We start from the raw sequence: 20794 nt of genomic DNA on the forward strand, positions 1-20794 counted from the left end.
TCCAAGTTATTTTTTTACTTTTTTACTTGTTACAGACATCAGATATACACATCAGCCCCTGATGATGTGAGGAGAGCTTGCGAAATGCGTCGGGTTAGAGATGTATTATGTATATCTGTATTCATGATACTTTGATGTATGTCACTCTGGCTATGTTTGTAGGACTATCATGTTATGCTGTTTCTTTTATGAATTGCCATCTATATGTATGACCTGTATTGGACGTTAATGATTTTAATAAATCTTAATACAACATTTTTCTATTATTATATTTGTTCACCTGTGATCAGCATGGACACCTCATTTAAAGTCCCATGGGCGAATCTTTTATTTTTTATGTGAAATATAGGGATGGAGGTGTCTCATGTTAAGGAGCATCTTTCAGTCTTTTTCTTTTCTTAGTTAATCGCCTTATTCACACTGTGCCTGTCTGGATAATTTACCCTTCTTTCTTGGCTCTTAAGTTAAGTCTGCAAGCAACAGAGTACTGACAGCTCACAGCCACTGCTATGCTGCCAGACAAATTTGCATATGAAACGTAATTAAGCCAATAATGATAACAATATAACTATTTGAAAATACAATGAAGTCTCCGCCAAGCTCAGGAGATTTGTAAGCTTAGAAATAGGTCAAACTGACATTCATTGTTATCTGCATTGAAATATTTCTTAGTATAAAACTGCATAGAGGCAAACCACATCTGAAAGTGAAGTAGATTTTATTGGAAATGCTGGTCCTTTAATCATGTTCTCTGACATGTAATGAAACCTATCACTGCTATTGAACAAAAACTAGGCCAAGGGCCTGAAGCACTCAAGAATTTTGGCTAGTAATTACCAAGACAGTTTTTCAGTTTCTAGAATTTCAACATTATACCTCTGTTTTAAAACACAAAGCAGTAGATTTTCCCTAGGAGGACCATAATAATATAACATTTGTGTTTTTATCCCTCCTCTACGTTAGTAAGGAGATACTAGTTTTTGGACTCGGAATGGGGCTTTGGGTTAGAATGGAGGTAGACTTAAAAGTCCCCTTTCATTATAAGATTTTTGGAGGCACATTTCCACACTTAAAAGTTCTCTGTAACTTTCAATATACTTGAAGGTCACAGGAAAGCAGTACAGAATTAATTAAAGCAAGAGTGTAAAACAAGAAAAACTAGATGGCCAAAGTGATCCTAACATCCAAGTGTGCTTTAATGTTATAAGGACTTCTGGGTAATGCCTTGTTTTACATGGTAGGCCTGGTACCAAAAGTCAAAAGTTTAACTCACTGTGTTCTGACTCACAAAATCTAATCACTAAAAAAACGGTGGGACCAGCTATACAGATTATCTCCTGGCTACAGAGGGAGGAAAGGACAAATTATTTAAAAGCAAACAGGTGTAACATGATGCATTGGATATTTAAATGATTCACTTAAGGGCCAGCCATGACATTGCTTAGAAGCTGTTTCTCCTTTGGATGTGCTGTATATATGCTGACCAGAACCATTGGTCCCATACTAATGTGCAGAAGTCATTGTTCTGGTTCAGCAAGGCAAACATGGTGCTACCCTCTGCATAATTTAGGATTTCCCCACCACTAGAAGATGAAAAGGGCAAAGAGGACATGAAACATCACTGGAAAAGCGTTTTTTATAGGTGCAGGAGAGTCCCATTTGGGGAAGACCTGAGCCTGAAATCAACTTTAAGCATCCGTTTTAGGTTAGGAATTCATTTACACCTTGGGCTACCTTGTGTTGCTCCTTCCCCTTCTCCACACACTTGACATGCAGGACCAAAACAAATTTACCAAGATTTTCAATATTATAACCAAGTCAAATCTAGATCTTATTTACAAAAAGTTGAACCAAAACTTTAAAACAATCATAACTTGTAAGAGACAACGTAAGTACTGTACAGACATAACTAGAAATCTTTACATAAACACAAACAATACCACACCGACAAAAACACAATTAGTACTGCACTGACACAAGCAAAAATACATCTGAAGGGACACAATCAGTGGCATATTGACACAAACAGAAACTTGTCAAGCAGAGATGCAATCAGTACCATACTGATACAATTAGGAACATATGCTGGTGTTCCTGAGTTTAGAATATTGTGCAGTGGCAACGGTACAGACAGCAGTGATTAGCTGCATGTAACACACAAAACTGTGGACACTGTTCAGCAATCTACAGTATGTGAAGGTTATGGCTAGTACTCACGATGAGAAAAATCGGACAAAAAAATACCGCTTTCGGAGCGATCGTCCGATAATCTGATTGTTAGTACACAGCTTTCAAGAGCCGATTGCGAAAGTTCATGCAAAAATATCCAAAGGGATCAGCACGAAAATGTTTCTCATACGATAACAGAGCGAATTATTTTTGTGTAATTACTATAGCATTTTTACAAAAAAAATTGTGTGACCAATACCACACATGTTCAGAAATGAAAAAATACATTACAATACATTCCATCACTTCAGAAGTTGTATTCTGTCATATGAGAATTTTCGTAACTTTAGTAACCTATTCGTTTTCGATATGAGACTAGCATGCAAAAAAATGGATTATTATTTGTCCAAAATTCTTATGGTGTATACTAGGCACTGGAATGGTGCTAATTGTAGTGGTGCAAATTAGAGGTCGACCGATATGGGATTTTCTCTGGCCGATGCTGATATTTAGAAATAGCGGTGGCCGATGGCCGATATGTGATGCCGATTTTTTTGGGCCGATTTTTTTTTTTTTTTCCTTCATCTCATAAAATCTAACAGTTACACCCCTTTCACACTGGGGCGTTTTTCAGGCACTTTTGGGCTAAAAATAGCGCCTGTAAAGTGCCTGTAAAACGGCTCCCCTGCAGTCCCAGTGTGATATCCCGAGTGCTTTCACACTGAGGCGATGCGCTGGCAGGATGTTAAAAAAAAGTCCTGCAAGCAGCATCTTTGGAGCGGTGTATACCGCTGCTCCACTCCTGCCCATTGAAATGAATGCGCACCGCTGCCGAAGTGCCTGCAAAGCATTTCGGCAGCGGCGCTTCAGGAGCGCATTTAACCCCTTCTTCGGCTGCTAGCTGGGTTATAAGCGCCCTGCTAGCAGCCAAATAGCGCCGCTAAATTGACGGTAAAGCGCTGCTAAAACTAGCAGCGTTTTACCGTCAACGCATGCCTGCTCCAGTGTGACAGCAACCTTAAGTGATACAGAAATTTTTTTACATTTAAACATTTATTAAACAAAACAAACCTCCAATCAGTTCACTTGTATGTAGAATTTAGATTAAAAAAAAAAAAAAAAACACTATATCTTAAATATTAAATACACAAAAACAGGTAATCAAAACTTTTGGATGAAAAAAAATGGGCTAACTTTACTGCTTAGTTTTTTTTAAAATTTATTAGTGTATTTTTTCAAAAAATATTGCGTTTGAAAGACCGTTGCCCAAATACCGTGTGACATAAAATATTGCAACAACCGCTATTTTATTCCCTAGGGTCTCTGCTAAAAAATATATATATATATAATGTTTGGGGGTTCTAAGTGATTTTCTTGCAGAAAATACAGGATTTTTACCTGTAAGCAACAAGTGTCAGAAAAGATTTAGTCTTTAAATGGTTAAATGCCTTTTAAACTGAGAGCTTCTACACACAGAGCTCAGTTCATTCATAAGTGTAAACATTGTATCCTTCAGGGTCTTTTTATCAGATTTGGCAGGCTGCCCAGAGGAGGAGAGAAGTCTCTTCACAGAAGTTTTCAGGCAACTTGTATTGACTTCTATTACAGAAGTCATTTGCAAGTCCGCAGATATCGGCCTTTTTTATCAGGACAATCGGCCAATGCCGATTAACCTCCCTGGCGGTATTCCCGAGTGTGGCTCGGGGTTAAAATTCAGGACCATTAGCGGTAACCCCGAGCCACACTCGGGATTGCATCGCAGGATCCTGGTGCCTCCTTACTTACCTTGTCCCCGGGATCCTGCGATGTCCCCCGCAGTGTCCGCAGGCTGTGTCCTGTTCCGAAGCCTCTCTGTGCCAGGCTCCGTTCCCTGCGAGCGTCGCGACGCACGGGGGCGGAGCCTGGCGGCAAATTAAAAAAAAAATGTAGAAACCATAACACATACAGTACTGTAATCTTACAGATTACAGTACTGTATGAAATCATTTCACATCCCATTTGTCCCCAGTGCTCTGGCCCATGCCCTGCATGCAGTTTTATATTGCATATACTGTTCTTTCTGCCTGGAAACTGGAGATTGTCCATAGCAACCAAAAAGTGTCCCTTTACGTCAAAAATGGCTTTAGACCAGCTAGAAAACAGCGATAGTAAATTAGAACACTTGCAGAATTGAGCGATAGTGAATCGTGTTTATTACTATTTATTTTTATTTTTTTTAATTATTATTTTTTTTTTATTATATTATAATTTATGTTTTTGTGTTTCAAACTTTATCATACCCGGGATATCTACTAGACTCTTGTTTGGACAGATTTAAGTGTGTTATTGTTAAGAATTACAGGCCTACAATATAAAACGCCAAATTTCCATGCAAAATAATTGTACCGCTTTCAGCACCTAAAATCAGAAAGAATCATACCGCCAGGGAGGTTAAGTAAAAAACACCAAATATCGGCCGATATATCGGTCGACCTCTAGTGCAAAGGATGCAATATTTTACAGCGTACTGAACCCAGCAGACATAGTTAATATTCTTTAAACCAAGAGATAAGAATAGGAGTAAAACATTTTCAATTTTTTCTTTTGGTATCAGTAAACAGCATCCAAGACACTTGAAATGTTTGGCTCTTTTTCACCCTAGGCCATGACCTATGTGGTAGTGGGGCAAATCTGGCCCTGGTCATGCTCACTCTCCCCTCTCATCCTTTAGGCCTCATGTACACTGCTGCTGGTTAAAGGACGTTTAGGAGCAGTTGGTAGTTTTTTCTCAGCTGCCCCTGAACTCTCCTCTGTTATCTTATCAGTAAATGTACATACACAGAGTCTTTATAGATGTTTCTAGGCAGTTGAGTTTAGAAGCATTTTTTGAAAAGCAAAAAAATGCGTTCAGAACGGATGTTCAGAGGCATTTGGAATGCCAAATGCCTGTAACAGCTTGTAAACGTGGTAACTCGCATTTAGCTGCGTTTCGTTTACAGGCGTTTTTAATGGAGATACATTTTTAACTATTTGAAAAAAAAAAGCTCTTCAAAACGTGGCTAAAAGCGGCATGCAAACGCGGCAAAACGGACGGTTTTAAACGTCTGTTACTATCTGTCAAGTTAAATCATTCAGGAGAGGTTTTAAAATGTCCCGCATACATTAAGCCTTACAGCATTTTCCTTGTCAGCACATGAACACATAGCAGAACCTGATTGGCTCAGTGTACTACTCTTCCATCTGAATTATACTGTATCCACCTTAGCCCCGGAAGATTTTACCCCCTTCATGACCAGGCCATTTTTTGCTATTCGGCACCGTGGTACTTAAACCAGCGATTGCGCGGTCATGCAACACTGTACCCAAACGAAATTAACATAATTTTTTTCACACAAATGGAGCCTTCTTTCAGTGGTATTTGATCTCCACTGTTTTTTTTTTTTTTTTTTTTTTTTGCGATATAAATGAAAAAAGACCAACATTTTTGAAAAAAAGCAATATTTTTTACATTCTGCTATAAAACATATCCAATAAAAAAAATTAAAAAATCTAATTTCTTCATAAATTCTGGCCAAAATGTATTCTGCTACATGTTTTTGATAAAAAAATCCCAATAAGTGTTTAATAATTGGTTTGCGTGAACGTCATAGCACCTACAAACTATGGTATATACAGTATACTGGAATTTTGTTTTTTTAATTTTTTTTTTTTATTAGTCTAACAATGGTAGCGATCAGCGACTTATAACGGGACTACAATACTGTGGCGATCAATCTGACACTAACTGACTCTGAGGGGAACTAACTCCCACTAATGCCGTGTACACACGGTCGGACTTTCTGACCGGACTGGTCCAACGGACCGAATCTGGCAGACAATCCGACCGTGTGTGGTCTGCATCGGACTTCCGACGGACCGTTTCGGTCGGAAATTCGACCGACTTTAGATTTGAAGCCTGCTTCAAATCTTTACGTCGTAACTCCGCCGGACTCAGTTCCTAACGGAAAGCCCGTTCATCTGTATGCTGGTCCAATGGACCAGATACGATGCAAGGGCAGGGTACTACATCTCGCGCTCGCTGCAATAGGAAAAACAAATTTTCCTATTGCGGTGAGCGCGATGCGACAATGTCCCTTAGGTCTGGTATGGAATTTAAAAACGGCGTGGGGTGCCCCCAAAATCCATACCAGACCCCTATCCGAGCACGCAGCCCGGCCGGTCAGGAAAGGGGGTGGGGACGATCGAGCGCCCCCCCCCCGAACCATACAATAAGGGGGCCCCCAGATCCTGGCCCCCCACCCTTTGTGAATGAGTATGGGGTACATCGTACCCCAACCCATTCACCTAGGGAAAAAGTGTCAATAAAAAAATAACACACTAGACAGGTTTTTAAAGTAATTTATTAGACAGCTCCGGGGGTCTTCTTCCGACTTCGGGGGTCTTCTTCCGACTTCGCCGCTCTCTCTGGCCTCTTCTCCCGGTGTCTGGTTCTTCTCCCGCTCTCCAGCCTCTTCTCCCGGTGTTCGACCTCTTCTCCCGGTGTCCGGTTCTTCAGATTGTTCCCTCCCTAAAGAGTTCTGTATTGTTTACCAACACAAGGAGAGCTCTGGGCTGTGAATGTACACAGCTGATCAGCAGGTCCCGGCCATGAATAATTGGCGAGGACTTGCTGAGAGGCACTCACTGTGTACAATCACAGCAGGAGCCAGGGAGAGGGTGTGCATGTGCGTGCCTTAAACCAGGGAATAGGCGGCGATGTACGGGTACGTCGCTTTGCCTACAGAGGCAGACCACCCGCAGTACATGGCGGGCGGCTGGGTAGCAAGCGAGTATAGAGAATTACGGGAAGCCAATGTTTATTTTAAAAAGCCTCTCTAATTGCATTGAAGTGGATGTAAACCCGAAAATGTTTTTTTTTTTATGTCATAATGTAGAGTATAAGATTTCCTATCATTTGAGCCCAGTCTTGCCACACAGAGTTAAACCATCTCTGAGCAATCCTCTTTTATTGTTCAGTGAGATAAAACTTGACAACAGAGAAAAACTTTGTCAAATCCTCCCCCTTGCTGTGAGTGACAGGTGATTTACATCTCATGCACTAGCCTAAGAGACATCATTATTTTTTAATTCCCCCCCCCCCACTCCTTTCTTCAGCAGCTCTGCAAGGATTGGCTGTTCCACACCTCACCATGATTTGGCATGCTGAAGTCATGTGGTTACTTTCCTGTCTTTTCACTGGATGTTAGAGATCATAGCAGAAGTTCAGTGTAAGAAATACACAGGAGAAAATGCATATTGACAAGGGGAGTGTAGAGGTGAGCGGGGAGTCTACTGACATCATGACTCCACCCACCGAGCTCCAGACAACAGACCCACCCACAGAATCTGCAGTTTTTCGGGTCTCATAACAGACAGAGGAGAGACATTTGACAGGTAAAGATACATGCAGGAGACATGTATATCCTTATAGATAACCCCTATGGCAGTAGTTTAGAAAGGATGACATTGGGTTTACATCCACTTTAAGTACTCGATGTTTATGGTGTAGGCTGAAAAGTGTTGTGTTATACAGCACTCCGGCACATTCTGCTGCCTTCTTTCTATACATCTATGTTATAGGAAAGGACTGGCAGGCTAATTGGTATCTCAATACTTTGTTCTAAGTCACCAAAGTGCTCTGAAAAGTCCCTTATGGCATACAAATGTCTATTATTTCTATAGGTTATGCTTACACTGTCATCTAGTGGTGTAAATATGCACAACAGCTGCTATAAACCTCACCATTACTACAACTGTTATCTTTAGCACCTGACCAGGCAAGTTTAAAAATTGGATCAATCAAGGCTATGTGCTACAGGTACAGTTATGGTTACCCAGTACCACAGACAAAATAAAACAAGCATTTTTTAGTAACCAAAACAATATGTGGGGAATCCATAAAGAGTGTCTACAACCCTGGTACCCAACCCGTGTGGCCCTTTGGTGTTTGGAGTGTGGCCCTTGGGCCCCAGCGGTCAGTAGAAGGAGCATTAATTTGCAAAGGGTCCCTTAATTGTAGTAAAATCTCATGCAACATGTCCCTAGTCTGTGATGGTGTCCTATAGAATGACTTCAGTCTCCAACCGCTCTAGTAGAATAATCTCTGACCATTTCCTTTAGGAAGTCTTCAGTCTGTGAATTTGGGGCATGCACCGCATGTGGAGGTGCACTGAGACTATATGGACACTCCACTTACAGTGCAGCTGTGCTTCTTGCTGCCGCTGCAGTGGTCATGCAGTAACTTTAAGAGTAACTCTGCTTTTATAAAAAAAAAAAACAATCCTCCCTGGGTGATCAATATACATTGTAAAGATTTTAACAAACTTTGTTGCAGAACCCTACCTGTTTCTGTTCTGAAAAAAATACCTGTTTGTTTCATTATGTTTTGTATTTTAAATGGGAGGCTCTGGCTTGTTAGCCAGGCATACACTCAGTCCTCTAATGAGAAAACCTATAGTGTCTGCATTTAACTAGAGAGCATCTCATCAAAACTAAAATTGCTATTGCAGTGGATGCCTAAAATCTGATTTGTATCTTAGTGCAGACAAGCAGTAATAAAATCAGAGAGGCAATCACACAAGCAGGAAATTTCATTTTTGAAGGTGCTCTACAGCAACAGTGTACTGAATGCCTCCAGGCTGCCATATTGCATTGAATTTTACAGAAAATTAGAGTAGCTGCAAATGGAAAAGGACAGGTAATTTTTTATAACATCAAATTAAAATATGTCTACTGTATATTCTATATTTTTCTTTATTTGCTATATTTAATATATTTAATATTATTTATCACAATCACTGGTGTATTCTGCAAGCATATGATTTTCTTGGCAAAAACACCATCAGGGATTATGAAACAATCTAAAGCCTTGTACGATTGTTGGTCAACCGAGCATCTGATTTTTGTCAAAAGTGCGGGTGCCAGGATCTTGTCTTGCATACTAACGGTACGCAATTGTTGTGCAACAAACATGAACATAGTGACGTACTACAAGGAATTTCAGCTCTTGAGTGACACCCTTTGGGCCCCTTCTGCTAATTTCGTGTTTGGTGAGCATGGATTCCAAGCATGCCTCTTTGTACTTTCGACTTTTGTGTGATGGATTTCTGTACTGACCATACGAAAATCTGACGTCAAACCGTTGTCCGCCGAAAATTTACTAGCCTTTCATCCAACATTTGTTGGCAGAAAATAGGACAACAATTGTCAAAAGGAGCGTACTAACGGTAAGATTTTAGGACAAAAGTCTGTCAACCGACAATCTCCAACAGTAAAGGGAACACTATAATAAGAGAAGAACATTTTAAAATGGGTCTATATCACTGGCTACTGGGTGCTACTGCTATCGATAGATCAGTATGTTTTATGATCCTAAAGTAACAATAAAAATACAAACATGGTCAGATAGTTATATAGTTAGTCAGGTTGAAAAAAGACACAAGTCAATCTAGTTCATCCAACAAAGAGGAAGAAAATGAAAAATGGCCATTATTCTCTAAGATACATGCTATTAATTTCTTAGCAGCTTAGCTCATTGGCAATCATGTATTTGTCTAAAAGGCAGAGACAGACCTCTTCTACCCTTCTAAGAAATTTAGATGCAATAGTGCCACCTGTACACCAAACCTATTCTTTCCCCCAACATTACCTATTGCCCTTCACAACCTCCATTCCCCCATCTTTTTCCTTTTTTGTTCCTCTTTTCCTTATGTCTCAATTCTTATCCCACCACAATAAAAACATCTTTATACTTTGCTGGGACAAGCATTGCACTAACCCAAAAAAGTGTATCTCAATGGCCTATGAAAAACCCATAACCTAAATTATAACAGCTATATTCCCACATATACAGTGCCTTGAAAATGTATTCATAACCCTTGAAATTTTCCACATTTTGTCATGTTACAACCAAAAACATAAATGTATTTTATTGGGGTTTTATATGATAGACCAACACAAAGTGGCACATAATTGTGAAGTGGAAGAAAAACAATATATGGTTTTCAATTTTTTTTTACAAATAAATATGTGAAAAGTGTGGCGTGCATTTGTATTCAGCTCCCCTGATTCAATACTTTGTATAACCACCTTCTGCTGCAATTACAGCTGCAAGCCTTTTTAGGGATGTCTCTACCAGCTTTGCACATCTAGAGAGTGACATTCTTCTTTGCAATGTCCGATTGGATGGAGAGCGTCTGTGAACAGCAATTTTCAAGTCTTGCCACAGATTCTCAATTGAACTTAGGTCTGGACTTTGACTGGCCATTCTAACATGAATATGCTTTGATCTAAACCATTCTCTATAGCTCTGACTGTATGTTTAAGTGCGTTGTCCTGCTGGAAGAGGAACCTCCCCCCCAGTCTCAAGTCTTTTACAGACTCTAACAGGTTTTCTTCTAAGAGTGCTCTGTAATTGGCTCCATCCATCTTCCCATCAACTGTGACCAGCTTCCCTGTCCCTGCTGAAGAAAATCATCCCCACAACATGATGCTGCCACCACCATGTTTCACGGTGGGGATGGTGTAATCAGGGTGATGTGCAGTGTCAATTTTCCACCACACATGGCATTTTGCTTTTAGACCAAAAAGTTACATTTTGGTCTCATCTGTCCAGAGCACTTTCTTCCACGTTTGCTGTGTCCCCCACATGGCTTCTCGCAAACTGCAAACGGGACTTCTTATGGCTTTCTTTCAACAATGGCTTTCTTCTTGCCACTCTTCCATAAAGGCCAGATTTGTGCACGACTAATGGTTGTCCTGTGGACAGATCCTCCCTCCTGAGCTGTGGACCTCTGCAGCTCCTCCAGAGTTACCATGCGCCTCTTAGCTGCTTCTCTGATTAATGCTCTCCTTGCCTGGCCTGTCAGTTTAGGTGGATGGCCATGTCTTGGTAGGTTTGTAGTTGTGCCATATGCTTTCCATTTTCGAATGATGGATTGAACAGTGCTCCATGAGATGTTCAAAGCTTGGGATATTTTTTATAAGCTAACCCTGCTTTAAACTTCTCTACAACTTACTCCCTGACCTGTCTGGTGTGTTTCTTGGCTCTCATGATGCTGTTTGTTCACTAAGATTCTCTACCAACCTCTGAGGGCTTCACAGAACAGCTGTATTTGCACTGAGATTACATTACAAGCAGATGGACTCTATTTACTAATTAGGTGACTTCTGAAGTTCTGTCAGTTGGTTCCACTTCCACTAGATTTTAGTTAGGGCTATACAAATGTATGCCACACTTTTCAGATATGAATTTGTAAAAAATTATGAAAACCGTGTACCATTTATTTTCCTTCCACTTCACAATCATGTGCCACTTTGTGTTGGTCTTTGACATAAAATCCCAATAAAATTCCTTTTATATTTTTGGTTGTAACATGACAAAATGTGGAAAATGTCAAGTGGTATGAATACTTTTTCAAGGCACTGTATGAGCATCTATATAACACTGACTGTAAAAATGATGCATTACACATTGTCAATATGTAAGCAATATCTAAAGAAAAACAATATTTGTTCTTGTCCGCACTATTAAAAAAAACAAATACCTGTGGAGAAAAAAAGAACCCCAAGTTTGTGTGTCATATTAATAGCTGGGCTGTATCTCAACTTCATAACTTAACCTCATCTTTTGCGCTAACAAAAAAGACACACAGCTACTCACTCTGATGGTAACACCCTTGACCTGATTTTCTCCCATCTCTGCACTCCTTGCAACATCTCTAACACCCCCCTTCTTCTCTCTGATTACAACCTCATCAGTTTTGCAGTCTCCCTTTCCTCAATCGCCTATCCAGTCAAGCAGCAATTGATTATCCATAGGAACATTTGTCACTTCTCTGCTCTGCTACTGACCACCTCTATCTCACCTTGTTCTGCCCTGGTCTGGCCACTTCTGTCTCCAACACCTCACTCCCATCCACATTGCATGCATTCATTCCTCTCACTACATACAGAATCAGACTCCAAACTTTACAACCTTGGCAAACTGATGCCACCAGATATCTCAAGAGGCATAGCAGCCAAATCCCTGCAAGACTTCCCCCTAAACAAATCAGCCCTTCTAAAATAAAAAAAAAAATCTGCTTCCTTGCTGCCAAACAAACTTATTTCATCACTCTTGGTAACATCCTCTCATCCAGTCCTTAACGGCTCTTCTGTACCTTTGACTCTCTACGTTGCCTCTCACCACCTTAACCCACTAATGCCGCGTACACACGAGCGGAATTTCCGTCGGAATGCTTCCGAGCATGCTTCGAATTGTTTCCAAACATGCGTGATTTTTTGCGCGTCCGAATTGCACACAGACGAACGCATTTTTGGATAGTAACTTTTTCTGACCGAAAAATAGAGAACCTACTCTCAGTCTTTTGCTGGCTGGAATTCTGCCAGCAAAAGTTCGATGGAGCTTACACACGGTCTGAATTTCTGACCAAAAGCTCACATCCAACTTTTGCTGGCAGAATTTCTGATCGTGTGTACACGGCATAACTCACTCACTGCCTAGGGGATTTCCAATAATTTCAAAAACAAGATTGATGTAATTTGTGGGGACATCTCCACTGTAACGGTGTCTCTCCCATCTAACACACCCTGTCCACCAGCTTTTTTAATGCTTCCCTGTTTTGATTCTCTTACTATGGAAGAGGTTACCAAACTCTTCTCAAAGGCCCACCTAACTAACCATCTGTCTCCTGGACTTTGCTTCCTTGCAACTACTATGACCACTCTCTAGCTCTGACCTATGTTCTCTCACACACATCTTCAATCTATTCCTCTCTACTGGCGCTTTTCCCTCCCCTGTAAAGCATGCACTGGTCCCCCTATACCTAAAACTGGACTCACTTGACCCCTCAGTGTAAACAATTTAAGACCCATCTCCTTACTCCCATTTACCTCTAAACGTCTAGAATGCCTAGTCTACAACGGTCTGAGCTCCGGCCTCACTGACAGCAACCTACTTGTCCCCTTACAGCCTGGCTTTCGCTCGCAACACTCCACAGGTACTAAAACTCACTAATGATTTAGTAACTGCTAAAACCAAAAGCCATTACTCCATACTACTTTTACTTGACCTTTCTGCTGCCTTTGATATTGTTTGGGAAAACAAGAGAGTGTGGGCAGACACCAAGACTTTATAGGCACAATAAGGATAATAGATCATTAAAAATATTATTTTTATTTCAAAAATATTGTGTTAAAAAAGGGGGAGGGAAAACAAGACATAAAAGGTAGGTATAGCATACACAGTTAACAGATTATGCACTCCATACACAATAAGTAGGTTGGTATAGAAAGGACAACGGAACTACAGAACCAACAAGAGAAAGACACAACTTATTGATCTATATAGTTACAATACATATCGTTGAACCAAACGTTATGTGATGGTGGCAATCAGATTCTGTATAAGCTCATAAGCTCGACATGTTACGCGCTTTATGCGCTTCTTCAGGAGCACAGAGTAAGGAAACTGTAATAAATGATATAGTGTTGTCAGAATTTCCAAAACATTTTTATATGTATATATATATATATATATATATATATATATATATATATATATATATATATATATATATATATATATATATACACATATAAAAATGTTTTGGAAATTCACCATCACATAACGTTTGGTTCAACGATATGTATTGTAACTATATAGATCAATAAGTTGTGTCTTTCTCTTGTTGGTTCTGTAGTTCCGTTGTCCTTTCTATACCAACCTACTTATTGTGTATGGAGTGCATAATCTGTTAACTGTGTATGCTATACCTACCTTTTATGTCTTGTTTTCCCTCCCCCTTTTTTAACACAATATTTTTGAAATAAAAATAATATTTTTAATGATCTATTATCCTTATTGTGCCTATAAAGTCTTGGTGTCTGCCCACACTCTCTTGTTTTCCCAAACTAATTGATATTAGACGTGGCACGTATGACCTACTCCGTATCCGCATGACCACTATGTGATGATACGTTCATAATCTATTCCTTTGATATTGTTGACCACCCACAAATCTCTTGGACTCTGCTATTTTTTCTCCTTATATCTTCAGTGTGGCCTACAACTTGGTCTCCTACTTTCCACTTCTTTTTTTCTGTAGGGGCCCCTCATGGCTCTGTCCTCAGACCCCTTCTCCTTGGTCACTTGGTAACCTCCCACAGCTTCCAATACCATCTCTATGCTGATGACACAAGAATCTATCTCTCTATTCCGCACCTCACCCCCTTCATTCTCCTCTTGCATTACTACCTTACTAACTGACATATCAGTATGGATGTAACACTGCTTCCTCAAACTCAATCTTTCTAAAACTGAGCTCCTAATACTAACCGCCCCACCCCCTCTTCCCTTACCCTGTGCCCTTGCTCTCCTCCCCGACTTTTCAATCACGATTTAGAATATAAAATATCAGTCCCTCCCCTCATGCCAGGGTGCTAGGCGTATTACTGGATTCTAACCAGTCCTTTCAAATCTAATTCCTATCCATCATATCCTATCATTCCAATTAACCCACCAAGCTACTATTGCAACTTTCTTCTCATAGGTGTACCTCTACATAGGTCCTTTTAGGCTATCATGAATATGGCTGCCAGGTCAATCTACATTACCAGCCGCTTAGTGTCCACCATCCCTCTCTCCCAACCACTACATCACCAGTTTTGTCTCAATTTATCACCCAAACTGCTCCTCCCAAAACCTCCTGCACTCTAGCTTCCCTTGTCTCCTCCTCCCATACTTGCCTCCAGGACTTCCCCAGAGCCGCTCCCATTATCTGGAATGCCCTACCCAATCTGCCCAGCCATCTCCTACTCTGTCTAACCAATCTCTGAAATTGCATCTCTTCATGGAAGCCTATCCCTCCTCTACCTAAAAATTTTACTTTTATATTTTCATCAACTCATCTCTCATGGTTATTACCTTTTGTACAACTTGTCCCTCCCTATAAGAGTGTAAGCTGTCATGAGCAGGACCCTAATAACCCTCTTGTATTGGATTGTTTTGTAACTGTACTGACTCCCTCCATTGTGTAAAGCACTACACAAACTGTTGGCGCTATATGAATCTAGTATAATATAGTATTATTATAGTATTATAATAATGATGATAACTAAACAGCATATAAAGCAAGCAAAAAGTGTTGTTAGTTAATGTGCTTACCACTGTCACTATAGGATAGATTTACTAAAGACAAATAGACTATGCACTTTGCAAGTGCAGTTGCTCTAGCGCTTAACAAACAAATGAGGTAAGGCTTCACTCTACAAAGAATACCCAATCACATGCAATGAAAAAAAAAAAAAAAAAACATAATTTTTTTGCTTGCACATGATTGGATGATGTAAGTCAGCACAACCACCCCTCATTTACTAAGCTCTGGAGCAACTTTACTTGCAGAGTGTGTAATCTATTTCCCTTTAGTAAATTAACCCCAGCTTGTCTGTATTTGGAACTTTGGATGCAATTTGATGAAGTAGTGTATATTGGGTTCATCTTGTAGTTGGTAAAGCATCATTGAGTATTGACATTTGCTTCTCCATACAAAAAACTGTCCCTTGGGTGACCTGTTGGCTGATGGTGTACACAGTGCATAAAAAATGCAGTCGAGGTCCCACTCTGCAGCTGCTTGCAGGGGACAGTCCTTTCTATTCAGTGTGTGGCTGCTTTCTAATGAAAATGAACTGTAAGGCATTGCACACTTTTTGTTTTGATGCACCTTGAATATATTAAAGCGGAATTTTACACATAACAACTTGATAAAAAATAATGTTTTTTAGCAAGGAACATACATTCCACATTAATAATTATGCTACCAAAATGAGTGTGTGCTGAAAATTGCCTCCAGCATTGTTTCTCTTTCTTCGTGCTGGAGCCTGCCGTTTTGCCCCTGAGCAGCAGTAAATCATAAAGCAGAACTGATTGATTTAACAGTTTCAAAAAACAGTTATGTGAAATGCTGGGATGGCTAACTGTCATATTTGCTTGTATCCTCAACCAAACTGTCAAACCATAAAATGGTTGATGTCATAACTGATCACATGTGCAGTACCATGGCAGCTGCAGAACAAACAGAAGCAGCTTCCTTGTCTGTAAGGCTCGGTTCACACGGGGGCGACTTGTCAGGCGACCTAGCCGCCTGACAAGTCGCCTCCCGTTCTGTACAATGGAACCGTGCGTCGCTCCGACTTAGAAGAAAGGTTCCTGTACTACTTTGGGGGCGACTTGCATAGACCTCTATACAGAAGTCGTCTTGCAAGTCGCCCCGGCAGTCGTGTGCAGGTCGCCTCGGTGAGGCGACCTGCAAGTCGTGCCGCGTCTAGTGTGAACCGGCACTAAAGGATAGGAGGGTTTAATTCTGTCAGCAGATAGGCCTCTACAAAACTCGGTAGTGCCCAAAAATAGAGAGCAACTGATCATGTGCAGAGCAGGGTGATACAGTGTATTACTGGATTTTAAACAGTACGGCACTATATAGGCATTTTTAATGCTTTACATAGCCATACCTGCAAAAAGGGGCCAGCCTGAAGTGATCTAGCAAGGCTTAATTTTCTGACTAAAGATCCACTTTACGTCACTTTAAACAGAAGGTTCAGTTGGGCTTTAATTGCCAAAATCATGATGTGAAAACCTGGTCTGCTTGTACTGTACTTTATAACTAAACACTCTACTGAAGTTACTGAACATACAACATCATGAGAAGTTAGGAATTATGAACCTGGTAACAGTTTGAGCTGGTGACCAGGCATTTAGGAAAAAGTATAAAGACAATTTATTATAAATTAGAGTTATCACTGGCTCATGCTCACCTTATATCTCTGCTCCTCAGAAAGGTCTCTCACCCCTTTTAGGGCAACAAACACCTTATAATGAGGGTCGGAGCCCCCAGAGAATTGACCTAAAAAAGAAAATATCACTTTACAATCTATAAGAACACCGATTTACATATAATTCACTACTGAGTGTAAACATTCTATGATAAGTTACACATCGTTAATAATCTCCTCCACTTCCATGCGTGACAAGATTATCAAAATATTTAAAGCGGAACTTCACCTGAAAAGATGAAGATGGAGGTGTCCGTTACCCGAAGACTGGCTTGGGTGATGATAGCACTGGATCCCTGGTTTGGTAAGTGCATGTTTATTAAAAGTCAGCAGCTACATTATTTGTAGCTGCTTATTTTCTTTTTCTCAATGCAGGGGCGTTTTTTGAAAGCAGCGGCCTTGTGTGCAAGACTATAAGTTGGGCCCCCTGGGCTGCGAATGATAAAATGTGGTGCATGCAGCAGAAATGGGCATGTTTCTAATTGCTTTAAATATTGGGAGTGACTTAAAAAGATGTGGTTACACAGAGTCGGAATTGACTTGCATAGTATAGAATGAGACAGTGTTGAATAGGGAAAGTACAGCACAGTATCTATGTAGGTACATAGGCGGGGCCAGGAGCCCATTATTAGATGTTGTAGAATCTGTTCAGGGTTAGTAGTAGGAGACTTACTACTGATGCCTAATCGCTACATCACTTACTACTGACCTGTAAACTCTGCATCGCTTATTACTGACCCCCGAGTCATTACTGACCTCCTAAAGTAATTGTAAAGGCTCGCTTTTTTTTCTTATAAAAATAATAAAAATGTTATACTTACCTGCTCTATTGCTGTGGATTTGCACAGAGCAGCCCGGATCCTCCTCTTCTCGGGTCCCTCTTCAGCGCTCCTGGCCCCTCCCTCCTGTTCAGTGCCCCCACAGCAAGCAGCTTGCTATGGGTATAAATAAAATCAATTGTGCTCACGCTAAAAGTGTGAATTGAAAAAAAATATGAATATATATAAACTGAGTATAAAATATAAACTAATTGTGCAAAAATATTAAACCATAATTAGTATGCTAATAAAAACATACATGTAAAAATATATATATATATATAATGTGCAATCCTTATATATAAAATTCACAAAGTGCATCCACATAAAAGTGCAATCCTTATATAAAATGCTGAAAGTGCATCATGCATGAATATAGACCTAATTAATAAGTGCAAATCCTGTGACAATCAAGTGTCCAAACAAAATACGATCAGTAGATTCAAACTGAAACAAAGAAGTGCAAGAAAACAGTGTCCATGAATGAAGTGTTCATCAAGCTTCTCCTGAAAAGTGTCCAAATCACAACAAGCTGGATGTGCTCTCCCGTGATCCCCCACTTGTGCTTGCGCTCACCTCTATTCGTGTGACACGGTAGTTAAACAGTGTCAAAACACGCATTGGGGCCACTCCTGGGCTCACTCAGGATGCAATGATGTATGTCCAATCCTCACAGGTAAAACATCATTCATAAAAGAGAAAAAGAAAGCTCCATGGTGTAATATAGTAAGGCATTTATTTAAAGTAAAAGAAGTTCCTCCAGGAGGGTACTCACAGTATGCAGGTGCTACAGTGCACCAAACTATACAGGTGTATTTCGTTTAGCAGCGGCTCGTATGGCGTGCGGTGTGGTGTATATTCCTCTCCTTCCCTGCTGACAGCTCCGTCCTACCCCTCCCCGACGCGTATTCGGCACAGGGATCACGTGCCTTCCTCTGGGGGATATGGCCTTCCAGTGGGGGATCACGGGAGAGCACATCCAGCTTGTTGTGATTTGGACACTTTTCAGGAGAAGCTTGATGAACACTTCATTCATGGACACTGTTTTCTTGCACTTCTTTGTTTCAGTTTGAATCTACTGATCGTATTTTGTTTGGACACTTGATTGTCACAGGATTTGCACTTATTAATTAGGTCTATATTCATGCATGATGCACTTTCAGCATTTTATATAAGGATTGCACTTTTATGTGGATGCACTTTGTGAATTTTATATATAAGGATTGCACATTATATATATATTTTTACATGTATGTTTTTATTAGCATACTAATTATGGTTTAATATTTTTGCACAATTAGTTTATATTTTATACTCAGTTTATATATATTCATATTTTTTTTCAATTCACATTTTTAGCGCGAGCACAATTGATTTTATTTATATTCAAATACACGGAATGAAACGTGGTGAAGTGTTTGCTGCTTTAAATATAGTTGTTTTACTCCTTAGAGGCACTGGTCCACTTGTGGCTCGCAAGAACCCCACCTGTTTGTTTGTAGCTTGCTATGGGGGCACCCGAGCTGAGTCCCAGATTCCTGTGTTCATTCAGACATGGAGCCCCGACTCGGCCCCACACCTTCTCCCCACTGATTGGCCAGCTGACTTTGATTGACAGCAGTGAGAGCCATTGGCGCCGCTGCTGTGTCTCAGCCAATCAGGAAGGAGAATCTCAGACAGCTGAGACACTCGTGGACATTGGTGGACAGAGAGGGACCCCAGGTAAGTATTAGGGGGCCTGCTGCACACAGAAGGCTTTTTATCTTAATGCATAGACTGTATTAAGATATAAAACCTTCTGGCTTTACAACTCCTTTAACTCTGCATCACCTACTACTAACCCCTGAATTCTTCATCATTTACTACTGACCTTTGAGTCATTACTGACTTCTGAACTCTGTGTCACTTACGATTGACCCCTGAAATTTGCGTCGCTTATTACTGATCCCTGAGTCATTACTGACCTCTGAACTCTGAGTCACTAATGACCCCTGAACTTTGTATCACTTACTACTGACCCCTGAACTCTGCTTCATTTACTATTGACCCCTGAACTCTGCGTAGTTTACGATAGACCCCTGAACTTCGTGTCATTACTGCTGACCCCTGAAATCTGCTTCACTTACTACTTACCCCTGACATCTACATCACTTACTCGTGATCTCTGAACTATTTACTGATTCCTGAACTCTGTATCACTTGCTATTGACCTATGAACTCTCCATCACTTAGTACTGACCTCTGCGTCACTTACCATCGACCCTTGAACTCTGCATCACTTACTACTGACTGCTGACCTCTGTGTCACATACTATCTACTACTAACATTGAATCACTTACTACTGACCTCTGCGCCACTCAATAGTGACCCCTGAACTCCGTCATATTCAGTAAGTGATGCAGAGTTCATAGGTCAGTAATGCCACATGGTGCAGTAGTAAGTGACACACTGTCTCACAGTACAAACAGCCCTCCTCTTCTCTGCTTTCCTGGGTTCTCCTTCTCCCTGGCCTCTTCAAAGTACTCAGGGTAATGCAGCTTTGGCTCTTCTCTCCCTTTTCCTATTACTTGCTCCAGTAGGTGGGGTAAATTACAGCTAATCACAAAATAATGTGAAGAGTCCAGTTAGAAGGAGAACAGAAGAGCCAGTCTCCTTTCTGTGTCTCCCCTGCAGCTGCACTTGTCACAGGTAGCTGCAACAGATACTGTTTGTTTATGCTGGGGAGTGGACATGTGCTAAAATCCAGCAATTGGCAATAACAGCCCCGCCCCCTACTCCACATCAGTGTTTATCACCCGCCTCATCCCCAAAATAAACAAACAGCATTTCTGCAGCAGCTACCTGTGACAAACACAGCTGCAGCTACACAGGAAAAGGACCGGAAGCGACTTTTCCCGTAATTGTTGTTACAGTGGGCCCCACATCCCTTGAGGCCCGTGTGCACTGCACACATTGCCCA

At 40.7% G+C, this 20794-nt stretch overlaps 1 protein-coding gene across 3 annotated transcripts in view; it reads right to left on the reverse strand.

Annotated features, from left to right (window-relative positions):
- GHDC (GH3 domain containing) overlaps positions 1–20794 on the reverse strand; it is a 233421-nt gene that overhangs the window by 139534 nt on the left and 73093 nt on the right. For all 3 annotated transcript variants that reach the window (XM_073606114.1, XM_073606116.1, XM_073606115.1), the window contains exon 8: positions 16999–17087. In XM_073606114.1, coding sequence (XP_073462215.1) covers positions 16999–17087 — 89 coding nt within the window. The remainder of the gene's footprint in view (positions 1–16998; positions 17088–20794) is intronic.

Source organism: Aquarana catesbeiana, linkage group LG12 (genome assembly GCF_042186555.1).
Source record: "Aquarana catesbeiana isolate 2022-GZ linkage group LG12, ASM4218655v1, whole genome shotgun sequence".
NCBI lineage: Eukaryota > Metazoa > Chordata > Amphibia > Anura > Ranidae > Aquarana > Aquarana catesbeiana.